General features: G+C 45.6%; 1 protein-coding gene across 1 annotated transcript; it reads right to left on the bottom strand.

Annotated features, from left to right (window-relative positions):
• Nucleotides 1-468: 468 nt before the first annotated feature.
• SVBP (small vasohibin binding protein) lies at nucleotides 469-17,928 on the bottom strand. Its single transcript, XM_032968107.2, has 3 exons — nucleotides 17,719-17,928; nucleotides 8,325-8,477; nucleotides 469-5,568 (listed from the first exon to the last, which is right to left on the bottom strand). Exons 1-3 carry the CDS (start codon nucleotides 17,731-17,733, stop codon nucleotides 5,422-5,424), a joined length of 315 nt encoding a protein of 104 aa, XP_032823998.1. The 5' UTR covers nucleotides 17,734-17,928; the 3' UTR covers nucleotides 469-5,421.
• Between the last annotated feature and the right edge of the window lie 877 nt (nucleotides 17,929-18,805).

Genomic DNA, 18,805 nt, shown 5'->3' with positions numbered 1-18,805 from the left:
GGAGGCCGCTCTCCGATCTGACAGTTACATGCTAATTTCTCACATTAACATAACTAGCCCCACCCACTTCGTTTATGACCCTTGGGCCACACCCATTTTAAACCTTTTAAAACAGTCTGCTTCAGCAGCTGTCCCGCTATCTTTACTTCCTGATGACGAACGCTTGTGTTGCAATCGAAACGTCGTAGTTTTATTATTTTTTGTTTTCTTTGAACCTATCTACGTGACTTTACCCAAATTCCCTAAATATTATTATCATTCAGCTTTCGATTGGAGTAAGAGGATCAAGTTATATTATGATCAAAAATGGTAAATTTTTGGACTGCTCATGATACTGTGGAATTTCCATACGTGGTTCGGGACTGGCCCCAAATAGATCACTCCAATATTTATTTGTTGTGTGCACACTCTGACCTTTGGATATTTCATGGAATTAAAAACAAAACGCATCAATGTATTATTAAACAGTTAAAGATTGTCATTTGTTTTATTTCAACCGTTACAATTGAGATTTAAACAGAAACAGTTCAGTTCAAGACTCGTGTCAATACATAAGTCACACGCAGTGGGTTGTGGATCGGTCCATTTGACCTCATTTCGAGAGGGTGCTTATTTTTGCTTTTATCAATGTTTCACAATAATGAAGTTGTCTTAAAAAGAGGCAATACAAAAAACCTGGCACTTTAAAGAAACTAAATGTTTTTTTGATAAAGTAGTGGAAGCTATAATTTAGTGTTACAGCGTGCACGTAAACAGTGGAAATGTCAATACATGTGTATCGCCAACAAAACAAGACAATACAACCAATATTATGTGCTTAGTAATATAAACATAAAAAAATGTCTACGGCTGCGAGTGGCATCAGCGTACTCTTCAGCGACAGCACTTTGATCGTTTGTTATTTAACGGCAGTAAGTAGTAAGCAATCCCTTCGTGTCTCACGTAGCATGAAACGATGTTCTCGTGGCTAGATCCGAGATTAAAATATTGCAAGAAACACCACGAAGCACAGTGGTAGGAGAGGCGTTTAACTAATTATAAACATTTTTTTGTTATTTGACCAAGTAAAGCCCACTGAGCTGTATAGCTCTTTTTCAGAAGAGACCTGGCCACAAATGATAGCTCAACAAAGCGGCTTATCATGCGGACATTTATAGCAGGAGCCAAATACTCTAAAATGCACGTTTCCAGTTCAAATCCCACTCGGGGGTCAACTCGGCCTCTCATTCCTTGGGGCGGGGTCAATAAAGTTAATACCATGAGAGTAAGTTAACAGCGGTTGTCTTAACAAGACTCACCACCCCCCTGGCCCACACCTCGCCACAGAAATGTTGAATTTTCACCACTGGCTGAGGAATGCGAGCGGGAGAGGACCTACCGCCCCGTGCTCAATCGGGTGTGGAAAGCACTTTTAACTTTGCGAATTACGTTTCACGCCCTTGGGAAACTTTAAAATAATTTCAATCATTTTCCTCACTCTGGCCGAGCGAGAGAACGACTCGGAGATGCGAGGACGAGGAACCACCGACGATCGGCGATGACGGCGGCAGCAGCAGCAGCAGCCACGTGGTGAGGAGCCGGCACTTCCAACAATTGTCCAAGCTCTGCGGTCCTCTACTTATTAAAACGTTACCGGCAAACGAATGAGTGTTTATACATGTGGGAGCAAACCGGAGAGCCCAGGGAAAACCCATTAATAAAGTGGGGGGGGGGGGTGGGGGGTTCAACAACACTATCCCACACAGATGGAACAGGTGGAGTCCGCATTTGCTCCGACGGCAATTCCTCGAAGCTCGCGGGGAAGCTGCACACCATTCGCGCGGCGATCCACTGACCCTTGCTGCCGCCTCCAACGGCGCTGGATTTAATAGCCTGGAATAGGAGCCACCGACAGCCAAACGAATCGGCGCGTCAGCTGCGTCCAAAGCTAATCGGTCGGCGGCCGAGGGGGGAAAAGAGACCAGAGGCCAGATGGCGGCACAGTCACCAACTCCGTCCCTTGGAGACGGCATGGTGACTGTGCAACAGCTGTGGATCTGCCAGGAGGAAGTGACGGCGAGTTGTGGCGACGTAAATAGCGCTCGCCACGGCGATGCCCTCTTAACCTTGCCTTTGATCGTCGAGTCTTTAAAAATGCATCCCAAAGTTTTTTTTTACGAATCCCAATGAGTAATGTTGCTACTGTAGACCCATATACTGGGTATCCAGTGGCGTTGGGGCACCGCAGTGGCGAGATGTTCACTGCCTCGCCTGGTATACAGGAGGTCGTGGGTTCCATCCCAACCCTGACACCTGTTGTATATTTGGAGTTTGGATGTTCTCCCCGTCGTCGCGTGGATTTTTCTCCGGCTCCTCCGGTTTTTCCCACCACATTTTGAATCAACATCAACGCGTTTAAGAGTATTTTGCTGCTGTCAATATCCACACGATAAGCGACTTCGCTGAGTTATCATTTGTTCCCAGGTCGCTTTACGTGGTGAAAAATTTAATGCAATAACACATAGCTTATTCATATTCTTAGCTCTTTCGGTAAAGTCACGTTGAAGGAAAACAATAAAATAATAGAATATATATAAAACAAAAAAAATCTCACGACGTTTCGACCATAACACAAACGGTCAAAACCTGTGACCAAATCACTCAAAATATGACTCTAAACCGCACCCGCACAAATGGTGGCGGCTGATGCGGAGAGCTGACGCACAAATGGCAACTAAAAAACTCCCCATAATATAGGTTTTTTTTGGGGTTATATAGCATAAACAAAAACCTCAATTATGGATGATATTGGTTGCCAAAGCCTCCGTGTTAAACTGAAAAACTCCTCGCTGTGCGACTGTGGTCACCACCCAGAAATTGAACCATGGGAACATACCCGTGACTCGATTCCAGATTCACAAAAAAAAAAACAGAGGCGGCATCGTCAGAAGCGACGATGTGCCACTCCGCGACTCCCGACGAGATAATCTGGCTCTACAACCACCACCTCATGTTTTCATCAGCTGAGTGGTTCGTGGGCCTACCAAGTTTGAGAAACACCGCTCCTTACATCAATGTCAGCCGTACGAAGAAGAAACTTGACATCGGCCCATCAGATTTAGCAAGCCAAGCAGGGGTTTTTTTTTTAAGCCTGAAAAGTGCTTCGATGAGTGGTCGCCATGCATAACAGGTGCTATAGGTTACATGGTGGGCAGCAGAAGGCAGTGCAGCAAAGTTCATTGTTGGTCTGTGCGCAACAACACAAGCGGTCGTCATCAGGAAAAGGGGGGTGTAGCCTCGAAAAGCCAAACTGTTTATAAAGGTTTAAAATGGGCGTAGCCCAAGTGTCAGCAGCATGGGCGGGGCAGCTAATGTTAATGTAAGTGATGGTCAATGACGGCGCTGGTGGTGGGTTTCCACCAACTAAAGTGCTGCCAGGTAAAAAGTTAGCATGTTAATGTAAGATCGCACAGTGGCCCTCCATGGCGAGTGCGCTGAGGTGGCTATGCTAATGTGAGAGATTAGCATCTAAATGGGAGATCGCGGAGCCGCAAGCTCTAGGTCGGCGCACGAAGGTGGCTGTGTTGGTGTGAGAAATTTAAGCTGTTAATGTAAAATCGGAGAGCCGAAAATAACAACATCGGAAGGTGGCAGGATGGGACAAACTTAGCAATCATTGGAAGGACTTGACCAACCAGTTTAAGTCATAACTGGCTGGGCTACACCCATTTTAAACCTTTATGAGCAGTTTGCCTTTAGATGCTAACCCCCCTTTTCCTGATGACGACCGCTTGTGTTGCGATCGAAACGTCGTGGTTTTATTTTTCATTACTTTTTCTATCTACGTGACTTAACCGAAAGAACCAAAGAACATAACTCTTCGAAAGCGGATGAAATATCGCGCAGTGCTGTTTCATCGTGCGACTCATGACCTTAACGATGCGATATCGAATCCCATTGAGGTGTTACAATTGAGGCCATCATCCACCCTGTGGATTGAAAAAATTATAGCCACCACTAAACATGCAAGTGGTCAACAAAGCAGGCATTCTTCTGTGCAGTGACTGGCTCATCATCATCCCATGGTAGCTTGGAATTTTTCCATGACGTTGACTCAGGGCCGCGGGTTCATATGAGCACCGCCGCCCATGGATCGTGGACTTTTTTTAGCTCAGAGACATGGACACGGTTCCAACAAATAGTGGGTGGCAAAGTAACCCGTCAAAAGGTAAACAATCACGATACAATAGGAAAATGCACGCGAGCCCATTGTGCGTGGACAGAGTGTTGTGCAACATACTCTTTGGCTTTTTCGGTAAAGTCACGTAGGTTAAAATAAGAGAAAGAAAAAAACAACTAAATTAAATCACGACGTTTCGGAGGCAACACAAGCTTCCTTCTTCAGGTGGAATAGACACAGCGAAATATCTGATATTGTGTTGCCTCCGAAACGTCATGATTTAATTTAGTTTTTTTCTTTTTCTTGTCTTTCTTTTATTTTAACCTACGTGACTTTACCGAAAAAACCAAAGAGTATGAACCACTGCAGTCACGAAAGCTTCAAATCTAGAATGTTGTGCAACAGGCCACCACCGTTAGGAATAACGCCCATGGCCAGCGCAACGGATGACAAGGCCACTTTGTATTCACGCGGCGATCCAGAAGCCCTCTCTTACCGCGTTGTAGTCGGTCGCAACGTCACAGCACGATTTCCGCGTCGAGGATCGATTCGCTTCCCACCTCTGTTGTACCCTCATTATTATTAACAGTGCATGTCGATTGTTCCAATTACACAATTGGGATTGTACATAACAGCAAATATCACCGTGCCACCCCTCCACCAACGGTACTGGCAGACTAATGCCCCAAGGTGACTCTTGCAAATGAGACTTGTCCTGGTCTCTTGCGTTCTCACCTGGTTAAATTTGAATAAACCTGGAATCTTGAAATGTGTTCTGTCTCGTTTGTTCCAATGGCTTCGACGTGTATCCGCTTATAATTTGCATCGACCGATTACCGTGCACATGATCCGATTGCCGTATTATGGAGCTAAAGGATAATTTGGTAGAACGAGGTGTAAAGTCGTCGATCGATACCGATTATTCGACCCGCTATGAATGCATGAGATCGCGCGAGTAACAACCAATGCTTTTTTGCTTGGCGCCAAATTCCGCACGACAGGCTCACGTCACCCCAGCAGCAGCAGCAGCAGCAGCCACTGGAGGCACTACCATTTGACATCAAAAGAACAATCTCGCGAATCGAACCGCGTCCGCGAATCGCGACGATTGTTCTGACACCAAGTTACGAATCTCGATTTCGACCGCCGGGTCGCTTGGACGTGGCTCTCGGTGAGGGCGTTAGTGGGGGAGGAGGAGGGAAGTGGGGGCGGGGGGGGGCGGGTGAGAGGTGGAGGGGGTTGCCCTTTCTTGGTGGCCGCGATCAGACGCGGCACGCGGCGATGATGTCGCCGTCGTGCGCCTCCGTGCCGCCCTCCTCCCCGTTGGCGATCTGCTGGTGCATCTGGCGGCAGAACTCCTCAAACTGCTGCTGCTCCAGTTCCGTCATCACTTTGTTGAGCGCGTAGATCTGTGTGCCCGCACCGCGCCAGCGCAGGCCACAATCGGCAGGGTCCGGCGATGAGTTTCGAAAGTCAACATTTACGATTTTTTAAATTCTCATATCTTCGAGGAAAATATTGGACTTTCTATGCATGCTTCATTTACGCGCGATGAAGGGGCCACTGCCCAAAACGTCGCCAAGTATATATTTTCGTTTAACGCCGCAGTGTTGGTGACGGGCGTGTTGTGCTTGTGCACCACTGCCAATGCAGCGACACTATCACCAAATCGTTTGTTCAGATTTTCTCATCATTTGCAAAACCTCATCACTTAATATCTTCCTGCCAACACTAGTGACATCATCACTCGATGCCGAGTGGCAGGCAAAGCGTGGAAGTGATATCATGAAAGCGACGTCAAATCCCGTGACTTCACGACAGCATCGCCACTTCCTGTGTCGTTCATTGTTTAGATCAAACCGAGCACATTTATTTCCACGGATCATCCCGAGTTTCATATCGAGGCTCGATTTTCGGATTGTATGTAAGTTGAACTTCTCTCGCACCGTACGTAGCCCAACCGTGCTAATTGGAGGTGCGGGGGAAGGACAAAAAAACTAAAATTTATGCCAAAATCAGGAACACGCCCATAGCTGTCAACCCATATGGTTTACCTGTATTCTTGTACAGGGAAATTGAATTTTCAGGTCCATACAGCGTACAGCGGTTTCAATACGGGCCAATTTGTTTTGTTTATTTGTTTGCGTTTCTCCCTTGCGATGGGACTTTGTTGGATGAACGTTGAGATTTATAAGGGCACAGCGTGACCAATAAGGTCTGAATTGGTCTGTCATAAAGGAAGGCACTGATAAGGGGTTGACAGGTATGCACATCCTGAGCGGAGACCGCCGCGTCAGAGCTGTCGAGGGCGCATGCCTCTATATCTGCGGCGAGCGCTTTCGAAGCAGGGGTTGATGGGATTATTACTTACAATAATCCATCACAACTCGTATCAATAGGGCACGTCGCGGCGGCATTTCTGTTTCCTGTCGCACCAGGGAGTAATGAGCGTTTGCTTGCGATATTTATTAATCCGTGATATGCCCCACCAGCGCTCCAGATAAGCTGCTTAATTGATGTGCGTGGCACAATAGAAAGCCATGAATTATGTATGAAATTTTAATTTTACGTGGGATAATGCGGATAGCAATTTTGCCGCACAGCTTGAGTTTGCATGGCAGCTTTTCAAAGATTCTCCCGGAGAAACTTTGTTGGGTTTTAAGACCAAGTTTATGCAAAATAGTACCGGATTCTTTTTTCCCAGTTGCTCCAAGCAGCATTGTAGTTAAGATATAATGCTCCAGTTTACGCATACCCAAGGTCATAGTCATTAAACATTGCACAGCATTCCGCGAAACTGCTCAATCGCGATTCACAAAGCAGAAGGCAGTGCGGGAAAATCCATCGTTGTACTGTTCTTCTATGCATCCACATCTATTGACAGACAACCAAAAAAACCTGCAAAATATCCATCAGTAAAACTATCTTAAATGAAATGCAAATACAACAGCCGAAGTTTCGGACAATGAGGCCTTCTTTGTGGCACTATGAGGAAGTCCCCAGAAGGGTTATGGCCCAAAACGTCGCTTATCTATTTAATTTTTTTAAGACCACACTGTTTACTTTATTAATTGGGTGTGTGCATCACTACCAACGCTGCAGCAGCATCAACAATTAATTAGTTCCACATCGTTAAATCTGCCATCCACACACATAGCTGATCAGTAAGGTTTCTTGAGTAAACAAAACTGGCTAATTAGTTACAATGGTGTGTTGGAGACTAAACCCACATTTACAATTCGAGTATGACGTTTCGCTGGTGATTACAACTAGCCTCGTCAGGCGACAACCAGAATTTCTGTGATCTAACCCCCAAAAAAACCCTTTATTATGGATACGCTTGGTCGCGAAAGCCTACGTGTTAAACTGACTAACATCTACGCTCACCTCGCCAACCCCTGCACTGACCAGCTTGGTGACGTATGCTCAAACGACCCTCGCAACCCATGCAGGCATCAAGGAGGCCATCATCCAGCAGTGGGTTGACAGTAAGGATGCACAGGCAAAACGCAATATTGTAGGTATGGTCAACGTGCTATATGTGGCCGTGCAACCCCAACGGTGGTGGCCATATACAAGGCACCGTAGTCTGTTGTTTTTTCAGCGGAGGAGCAAAACTACACTACCTCTCAGACTGCTGAAAGCCCTTTTGTGGCTATCAGACATTGCCATTGGCAAATTAGCTCCTGGACGTGTTGTCCATACACAAGACAAATCATAGAATGTGATCCGAAGGCCCACTGAGGCTCTTTTCCAGAAGTGACCTGGCCACAAATCCTAGCTGAATGAAGTGGCTTATCATGTGGAAATGTATAGCAGCCAAATACTCTAAACACATGTTGATTCTAAATGTGGAGGGGAAAACTGGAGGGCCTGGAGAAAAATCTACATGACCACGAGGAGAGAGACATGCCAACTCCAAATATACACGAGTCAGGGTCGGGATCGAACCCACGACCTCCTGTATACCAGGCGAGGTAGTTAACATCTCTTAGCCACCGTGATGATGGGACAGAGATAGAGAGAGACATGCCAACTCCAAATATACATGAGTCAGGGTCGGGATTGAACCCACGACCTTCTGTATACCAGGCGAGGTAGTTAGCATCTCCTAGCCACCGCGTCGAGATTGTGCCGTATGGGAGTGTATGGCGAGAAAGCTAACCTCGGCTCTCTGCCGCGCCTTGGTCTCCTGCAGTGCGGTCTTTTGTTGTTTGTTTTTATCCGGTTTGTTGCCGGCCTCTTTCGGGGTCCTCGGCTTGTCCCTCTTGGTGGCTGAGTCCAGTGAGCCGGGCTTCGGTTTACTCGCCGAATGGTTCTTGAAACGAACGCAACGGGGTGGAGAGGGGGGGGGGAAACACACACCACGAGGCTGCCATTTTACTGCAAAGTATTAAAAAAACTAAATAAATTACCAGGTAAGGCCGACTGAGATATAAAGCTCTTTTTCAGAAGTGACCTGGCCAAAAATGATAGCTCAACGAAGTGGCTCATCACGTGGAAATGTATAGCAGCCAAACACTCTAAATGAATGTTGATTCTAAGTGTGGAGGAAAAAACCGGAGGACCCGGAGAAAAATCCACGCGACCACGGGGAGAGAGACATGCAAACTCCAAATATACAATTTATTGCTGTGGTTGTCACACCTGATGTTGATTGCTTGTGTTGCAATAAAAACGTCGTGATTTAATTTATTATTTTTTCATCTACGTGACTTTACCGAAAGAACCAAAGAATATAACTATACAGGTGTCAGGGTTTGGGATCAGGATCGAACCCAAGATCTCCTGCATACCAGGTGAGGTAGTTAATATCTTGCCACTGTGGCACCCTTGCACTGCAACCATTGCATACCAATGGATAAATCCAACAACAGCATTTGGTGATATCTATGGGTTCCATTTGTGTCAGTATCTAATTAATGAGGAAAAAAGAGACTTCACCCTTTCTGTCAATAAAAGAAAAAAGGTCCAATAAATAAAACGCCTCAACCCGGGCCATTCATAATTTAACACTTGCTTTGCCTTTGTACTGTTCATATTTTGGTGTTCTCAGGTCTAACACTGGTGAAACAAGGTCATAAAATAAGGCTTTCTCTGGCGTAGGTCAATCAATTTCAATGACAATGCATATATCATGCTCAGAGCATGTTTGTTGCATGTGTGGCTAATGCAGATGTCATGCCTTGTAATAGTTATCAGTATTTGGGGTTTGAGCATCTCAACACATCCTGTTTCATTGCCAGAAAGGGTAAAGCCTATTCTTATGTTTTTTTGAACGGTTCGAAAGAAGTTCAACATACACACAAACGTACAGAAGCTGCATTGATATTTGCACCCTTGGACTGCGTGACGTAGCGACGGTTTGGGGAGGTGTTCATCCAGCAGTGGGAGGGGGGGGGGGTGCCCCCCCAATGATCCGATCGAAATTAGAGATTTCGATCGGATCATTGGGCATTTTGCGACCCCCACTGCCACTGTGTATCATAGTATTATGTGCCAGGGACTCTATGAGATGATAGGACAATAGTCTGAGTCCATAATTGGCAATAAGTAACGGCAAAGCAGTTCTAAGCGACTCACAGAATTGTGCGCAGTTGCGTCTACAGCACACGACTTCCCTGAAGGCATCAACACCTTCAGCGAGCGTGATGCCGATCACACCACGCGGTTCGAATTCGACCCTCGATCGATGGCTGCACCATCGCCGCACACGCGTCGAGTAAAAAGCAAGGGACAAGTCCTTACTCACTAACGACTCCTTACTTAGTAACTCCTTACTAACAACTCCTTACTTACTAACAACTCCTTGCTTACTAACAACTCCTCTATCATTTTTCAATGCTGCAGGGGTTGCCCCCCCCCTACCTGAAAATCCTGGCTCCGCCATTGCTCACGACGATTGCTATTTCCAGTTGCAGGGGGTGGAGCTTCAAAGAACCAGACTCAATATTGAAAGCCCAAAATGAAAAAAATCAACATCATTATCTCCTCAGTGTCTGTTGACCTCCTTCCGCACCGTACGTAGCCAGCCGTGCAAATCCGAAGTGCGGGAAATTAGTGCTAGGGAGGGAATGGACCCTGCCATAGGAATGAGTTTTCCCCACCGTTACATGGTCGTCGACAGAAATAATAACGATGACACAATTTGTGACGCAAAGGCGTAAATTATCTTGACCCCTGGAGGCACGGAGCCAAGCTCGGCATCGATAAAAATCCGGGCGAAAGAGGGGATAGACTTTGTGCCTATTAAGTGTCTTTAAAAAGTCGGTGAAGATTGAATGTTGCTGCAAATATGCAGCGCGACGGTGATGGCCGGCTTCGACGGAAAAACGACGCCTGGCAGCGACGGTCCTTAGGATAGAGCGTAGGAGGTTGTGAGTCACGATATTGAGAATTCTACCACGAGTTGTAGTGCAGGGGGACAGGAGCGGAGAGATATACAGGTGCTGCCACTCAGAGGAACGATGCCTGGCAGTGACGGTCCTTGGCGGAGAGGAGGAGGTTGTGACTCGCGCTACTGCGGAGACTTCTCCCGTGAGCTGTAGTGCTAAGTGGCGGGCACGATGATACGGTGGACGATCGAAAGTCTAGGCGCGGTGAGTGCTGCGCAATGGTCATTTGAGCAGGGAGACACTTTTGACTCATTGTCATCATCATCATCATATTTTACTGTTATTACCAAGAGTCATTATTAAGATCAGGGACCTCCTCGCATATAACTACTCTTGCTAATCTATTTAAGCATGGCACAAGGGCTGAATTTATAGCCGAAAGCACATACCCTCGAGGGGATCGATATTCGGAATTCCCAAGTGCGGTTTAATTAACTTAATGACCATAAATATAATGACTGATCTTTCTCATTATCAGTAACAAGTAGTTCAATCAACATTCGAGATGATTACACATATACGCGTGGGTGGACCCACATATTGAGTGGCGTTCAATTACCATGCAGCCCGCCACCGAACCACATGAGCGGAGGTTTAATTCTCGATAGAGGCATGTGGGGGTACAATTACAGCAGTCGTGGTGGTGCATGCCTGTGATATGGCATTTAGGAGCCGGGGTTGGTGGGTCATGTACTGATATTTGAGATAGGTGTCAAGACTTCCAACAACTCAGCAGAGCAAGCAGGGTGCTGACATCAGTATCGACCTTTGAGTGTTATACCCATGTGCGTAAGATTTCTCTCGGTACCCTGGTTTCCTATCACATGCAAACAAAGAAACTGGCCCAACATTTCAACACAGTGCCCTATTGAAAATGGTTATTTTTGGCTCACTGAGACTTTCCTCAGAGTAGGAAATCACTATTTAGAGTGAAAATAATTTTCAGACGTTTGTCAAACCGCTGCTGAATGCAGTCCTCCCCATTATGCTGTGTTGGTCATTGTGGCATACTGATAAGTCTTTCTCTTGTATGGATTAACAGCAGAAGATTACAGATGTAATTTAGATCTGTTATCCACTCAATTGTCTGCTCAGACACAGAGTGTATTTCGTCCATTCCTCCTTTGAAGGAGTGAAAACAACAGCAGCAGCGGAGTGCTTAGGATGTGGATCGATGGTTCGGGATTCGTGGCCGCACTCGCATGCCGCCAATCTTTGATGCGTCATTTGTGCATCAGGTGGCTACATCGGCCATGCCCGGCCCCGATTCAGTTGATGCTTGACCATTGGCGGCGTGGAAGGTTGAAACTGTTCCGTGTGGCTTGACGATGTTTCAGGTTTAATTTGTGTAACCAGGTGGTGAGAACTCAATGAGACCAGGACGAGTCTAATTCGCAAGAGTGACCTGCGTCACCACTGTGAATGAGTTTCTTGTATCAACTTATTTCTTTAGAACTGCTTATTTGTCTTTAGTTTGCTGTCCTCCCTCCCCCACCCACACCTCCGATTAGCGCAGCTGGCTATGTATGGTGCTGCTAAAGAAGTTCAACGTACATATATTTATAACAGGCTCTCATGTTGACCTAAGATTTAGGGTTTTCGCAGCCAATTAGGATTCATAATTTGATCAATTTGAACAATCACAATCTCCGGCGCTAAATACTTGTAAACGTAACAATCCATTTTCATGGCTATGTTGGGTCGCAGAGCGTCTTAACGACACACATTTGGCCAGATCTTGTCATGGTTAAATCAGGTTTCAAACGACATGTTTTTATCTCAAAAGAGATTTTTTCACGTTAAATATTTTTTTAAAGAAAAGAAATACCAACAAGTTAAATAAAAAAACATGGAAATTATTCTCGGTACTAAAGGATGACATACGTAATGAATGAACGCTGATGATGCACAAATGGAAAACATTAAAAAAAGTCTCCAGTAGCAGCGGCGGTGCGACCGTGGCCATCCAAAAACAGACAACGTAAAACAACGCAATAATGACGCAATGATCCCGTCCACACATACGAAGGGGACGTTATTGTCACAGCGATGACACTCCGCTCGTGCACCTGACGGGGTTATCTGGGCTTGACAACCTGAATGCGAAATTCCAAGTCGCTGCTCTGCATCCGCATCATCAACTCCAGTGGACATCTTTCCCCTGAAGCCCTCTCGTGGTGGCTAGCAGACCTCGACATTAGCACTCACCTCCCGAACACATACATGGTCATCATCATCATCCGAAAGAAAAACGCATGGAACCTCCACAAACACGCAATGACCAGAGTGGTGAAGTATGGTCGAACCCGCACGACCCGCAACGGAGTGTCAAGGGAGACCCCCTCAATCCAGCAGTGGATGCGCAGGTACAAATATTAATTGCCTCTTCGATTTATAATTAAACTCTGTTGGTTTCTCACACGATTGAATAACGGATAATTCTTACCAAGACCATGGAGTCAACATTGGGGGGGACCTAATCTTCCAGGGGGTCTGGGGGTCCCTCCCCCAGAAAAAAATCTACATTTTAAAACTAATTTCCTGCCATTTCCTGCCTAAAAAAAAAAAAAATTACTAACACATAGGATGGACTTTTGATTTATTTTTTACAATAATGTCTAATAGTGTATTGTATTACATTGCTCTGGTTTTTCTTTTTTACCATTTCTTGTGTCATTATATGTAATGGCAGAGATTATGGATTAATAAAGTACAACCATAACCACAATCATATTAACAGAAATCTATTTTATAGCAATATATTGGGGGGGGGGGCACACATTATAATTACGGTCTTCATTCTTACACGTACACTGCAGCCACAGCGAATGTGTATATAGTTAATATAATGGGAGTAACGAATTGCCGTTTGGAAAGTTGACGCTCACGATTGAACGCGAGTCTCAGCGCAACAGAAGCATCGCGCTCGACTTCAAAACATATAAACCCGTTATCTCCATGTGTATAAAAGGCAAAGTTGTGATTATGTGTCTGTTCAAAGTGTTTAGCATACTTCCCGATATGCAACAAATTTGAAATTTGCCATGTGGGTACTTTCCAGACTGTACACCATGCAAACATTATAAAAATAAACTTTTGTGTTTTTTTGGGGGGGAGGGAGCTCAATAATGCATAGATTTATTGCACGGCAAGTGAGCTGTGACGTCACATCTGTCACGTGACCCGCGCACGTGGAAGCGTAACGCATTGTAGTGTAGTGGTTAGCGCGCTGCGCTATGAACCCGGCGACCCGAGTTCGATTCCCGCTCACGGCCACCACCGGTGACGATTATTTGAACCGATCCTGGGCCTCCCCTAGGTCGACTCAGCCTCAAACGAGTAACTGCTGTGGTGTGTGAACATCGCCACTGGGGATACAAAGGTGGCCGGGCGTGGTGGATCCAAAGTCCCGGGCGAAGCCGGGTAGTACAGCTAGTTACAATATATAATCGGAAACTTGCACACATTTGCACACGCGGCAACCCCTTATCAGTGCCCTACCTTGTTACAGACCAATTCAGATCTTATTGGTTATACCCCGTGCCCTTTATAAATCTCAACGTTCATCCTACAAAGCCCCATCACAAATAGACAATAATTGTTGTTGTTGCCCGTAGTGAAACGGCTGTACGCCGTATGGACCTGAAAACTCAATTTCCCTGTACAAGAATACGGGGTAAACCGTGTTGTGACAGGTGTGGTACGGTGTAGTGTACAGTAATATAGTGTAGTGTATAGTGTAGTGTATAGTAATGTAGTGTAGTGTATAGTAATGTAGTGTATCGTGTAGTGTATCGTGTAGTGTATCGTGTAGTGTATAGTGTAGTGTATAGTAATGTAGTGTATAGTAATATAGTGTAGTGTATAGTGTAGTGTATATTAATGTAGTGTACAGTAATATAGTATAGTGTGTAGTAATGTAGTGTATAGTAATATACTGTAGTGTATAGTGTATAGTAATGTAGTGTATAGTAATATAGTATAGTGTATATTAATGTAGTGTACAGTAATATAGTGTAGTGTATAGTAATGTAGTGTATAGTAATATAGTGTATAGTAATATAGTGTATAGTAATATAGCGTAGTGTATAGTAATGTAGTGTATAGTAATATAGTGTATAGTAATATAGTGTAGTGTATAGTAATGTAGTGTATAATAATATAGTGTAGTGTATAGTAATGTAGTGTATAGTAATGTAGTGTATAGTAATATAGTGTATAGTAATATAGTGTAGTGTATAGTAATGTAGTGTATAATAATATAGTGTAGTGCAGGGGTCGGGAACCTATGGCTCGCGAGCCAGATGTGGCTCTTTTGATGATTGCATATGGCTCGCAGATAAAACAAAATATTCTCACTTGTTTTAATCCATCCATCGATTTTTCACTGCGCATGTCCTGTTCAGGGCTGCAGGAGCAATTGTCCATTATTTTAATTGGATGATACTGGCCTACGTTTGCCGTTGCTGGGTAAAACAGGTAAACGCCCCCTTTTGAATCAGTCTGAGACTGCGTCTGCTCGGTCATTAACTCAAATCTAACCCTTCGACGAAGAAGATGGCGAAAAGAAAAAAAGACGACGAGTATCGTACATTTCAGGACGAATGGACCGAATAATTCGCCTTTGTGGAGAGAGCGGGTTCTGCGGTGTGTCTAATTTGCAATGACAAAATTACATCGTTGAAACGGTCGAATGTAAAGCGGCACTTCGACACGCGCCACGCTACCTTTGCATCAAAATACCCTGCGGGAGACAGCAGAAATAAAGCGTGCCAAGAGCTTCTGAGCAGGGTGCAAGCTAGCCAGCAGCAACTCCGCGTATGGACCCGGCAAGGTGGCTATAATTCGGCTAGCTTTGCTGGTTCTTTAGCAATAGTGAGGAACGGAAAACCATTCACAGATGGCGAGTATGCTAAAACGTTCATGCTGGATGTAGCCAATGAACTTTTTGATGATCTTCCGAACAAAGACAAGATAATCAAACGGATACAAGACATGCCTCTGTCGGCAAGAACTGTTCATGATCGTACCATCGTGATGGCAAACAAAGTGGAGGAAACGCAAGTGAAGGACATAAATGCAGCGCCGTTCTTTTCTCTGGCTTTGGATGAGTCAACAGACGTGAGCCATTTGTCGCAGTTCAGCGTGATTGCAAGCTATGCTGTTGGTGACACACTGCGCGAAGAAAGTCTTGCTGTTCTGCCATTAAAAGGGTCCACAAGAGGTGAGGATTTATTCAAGTCTTTCATGGAGTTTGCTCAAGAAAAAAGTCTACCTATGGATAAACTTCTCTCAGTGTGTACTGATGGTGCTCCGTGTATGGTGGGGAAAAACAAAGGATTTGTGGCGCTTCTCCGTGAACATGAAAATAGACCCATCCTAAGTTTCCATTGCATTATACACCAGGAGGCACTTTGTGCTCAGATGTGTGACAGGCAGTTTGGCGAAGTGATGTCGCTGGTCATTCGTGTGATCAACTTTATTGTTGCCCGAGCCTTAAATGATCGCCAGTTTAAAACACTGCTGGATGAAGTTGTAAATAACTATCCTGGTCTGCTTTTGCACAGCAATGTGCGTTGGTTGTCAAGAGGGAAGGTGCTTAGCCGTTTTGCGGCTTGCCTGAACGAAATCCGGACTTTCCTTGAAATGAAAGGCGTCGGGCATCCTGAGCTAGCCGACACCGAGTGGCTCCTCAAGTTTTACTATCTCGTAGATCTGACTGAACATCTGAACCAGCTCAACGTGAAAATGCAAGGCATTGGAAATACAGTGTTATCCCTTCAACAAGCTGTATTTGCTTTTGAAAACAAGCTGGAGCTTTTCATCACGGATCTTGAAACAGGTCGTTTACTACATTTTGAAAAACTGAGCCAATTTAAAGATGCATGCACAGCAAGTGAGCCCATTCAAAACCTTGATCTCCACCAGCTAGCTGGCTGCACATCCAGTCTCCTACAGTCCTTCAAAACACGCTTTGGAGAATTTCGTGAGCACACTCGTCTTTTTAAGTTCATCACCCATCCAAACGAGTGTTCACTGAACACAGCCGACCTGAATTACATCCCTGGTGTCTCCGTCAGAGATTTTGAAGCAGAAGTGGCTGACCTGAAGGCCTCAGACATGTGGGTGAATAAGTTCAAGTCACTGAATGAAGATTTGGAAAGAATCACACGACAGAAAGCGGAGTTGGCGAGCAAGCACATGTGGACAGAAATGAAAAAACTCCAACCCGAAGACCAGCTGATTCTCAAAACTTGGAACGCGCTTCCTGTCACATACCACACACTGCAGCGTGTGAGTATTGCTGTATTGACCATGTTTGGATCTACGTATGCATGTGAGCAGTCATTCTCACATCTTAAAAACATCAAGTCCAACCTACGATCACGTTTAACGGATGAAAGCCTCAACGCTTGCATGAAGCTTAACCTCACCAAGTACCAACCCGACTACAAAGACATCAGCAAATCCATGCAGCACCAGAAGTCGCATTAATGGTGAGTGTTATAACAACATTATTTAAAAGAATAAATTCAGAGGCTTATTATACTGACATTTAGTTGAATTCACTTTTAAAATATATTATATGGCTCTCACTGAAATAAATTTCCAAATTTTTTGCTTTCATGGCTCTCTTAGTCAAAAAGGTTCCCGACCCCTGGTGTAGTGTATAGTAATGTAGTGTATAGTAATATAGTGTAGTGTATAGTAATGTAGTGTATAGTAATGTAGTGTATAGTAATATAGTGTAGTGTATAGTAATGTAGTGTATAGTAATATAGTGTATAGTAATATAGTGTAGTGTATAGTAATGTAGTGTATAGTAATATAGTGTAGTGTATAGTAGTGTTTCGGATACCTGTCAACGCCTTATCAGTGCCCTTCTTTATTACAGACCAATTGAGACCTTATTGGTCACCCCGTGCCCTTATAAATCTCAACGTTCACCCTACAAAGTCCCATCACGAGGAGAGAAACACGAATAGACAACACATTTTTGTTACCCGTATTGAAACGGCTGTATGCAGTATGGACCTGAAAACTCAATTTCTTTGTACAAGAATACGGGTGGGTAAACGGTATGTGTTGTAAGGGGCAGTAGCAATACAAATACACAAAGTTACTGTGCAAAAGCCACCACAATCAAACGGCACGCACACGCACCTTCGACTCGTTCATCTTGCGAGCACCCGTTGATGATAAACAGTTAAAAGTAATAATAATAACGTGTTTTTTTTTGTTCTTAAATTATTTTTGTTATCGCTCGCGGCGTTAATTCGCTTAAACGAGGCGTTGTTTGGCGATATTTAACGCGGCGACAAAACCCTACAATAGATAAGCGCGTACAGAGGCGAGCTTGGTTCTATATTTCGCAGTCCGCTTAAGCATTGTCGGGCCAGCATCGGCGCGTCCCATTGGATCGTTGGTTGTGACGAGCACGTGACCCGTCGCCCGTGCCAGCCAATCAGATGTCGGAGGGGGGGGGCATGGTTAGCGGGGGGCAAACGTGTCACGTGATACCGTGTGGGGGGAGGGCGGAGGGGTATTACCACGTGACCAGGGTAACGGGACTGGCCACGCCCGTCGTGTAGTCACGTGACGAGACGTCTCAAAATCTTTATTTCGACTGGAGGAATACGAAGAGCTATAAAGCTCTTTTCTACATGTCTACAGAATGATGTCCAGCCCTGTGGCCGTCCCGTCAACTGCCCCAACAGACAGCCCCGTGGCTGCCCTTCAACTGCCCCAACTGACAGCCCCGTGGCTGACCTTCAACTGCCCCAACTGACAGCCCCGTGGCTGCCCTTCAACTGCCCCAACTGACAGCCCCGTGGCTGCCCTTCAACTGCTCCAACTGACAGCCCTGTGGCTGCCCTTCAACTGCTCCAACTGACAGCCCCGTGGCTGCCCTTCAACTGCCCCAACTGACAGCCCCGTGGCTGACCTTCAATTGCCCCAACTGACAGCCCCGTGGCTGCCCTTCAACTGCTCCAACTGACAGCCCCGTGGCTGACCTTCAACTGCCCCAACTGACAGCCCCGTGGCTGACCTTCAATTGCCCCAACTGACAGCCCTGTGGCTGCCCTTCAACTGCTCCAACTGACAGCCCCGTGGCTGACCTTCAACTGCCCCAACTGACAGCCCCGTGGCTGACCTTCAACTGCCCCAACTGACAGCCCTGTGGCTGCCCTTCAACTGCTCCAACTGACAGCCCCGTGGCTGCCCTTCAACTGCTCCAACTGACAGCCCC

The sequence above is a fragment of the Petromyzon marinus genome, chromosome 39, assembly GCF_048934315.1.
Source record: "Petromyzon marinus isolate PM22_M1 ecotype Great Lakes invasive population chromosome 39, UKy_Petmar_22M1.pri1.0, whole genome shotgun sequence".
Taxonomy (NCBI): domain Eukaryota; kingdom Metazoa; phylum Chordata; class Hyperoartia; order Petromyzontiformes; family Petromyzontidae; genus Petromyzon; species Petromyzon marinus.
Note: the sequence above shows the minus strand (reverse complement) of the source record. Positions and strands in the feature narration are given on the sequence as shown.

Bases quoted from the DNA above. Each gene is read 5' to 3' on its own strand.
- SVBP (XM_032968107.2), bottom strand. The intron at 5,569-8,324 runs GTTAGCTTTCTC...GCGGGCACACAG, and splicing joins AGGCGCGGCAGAGAGCCGAG to ATCTACGCGCTCAACAAAGT.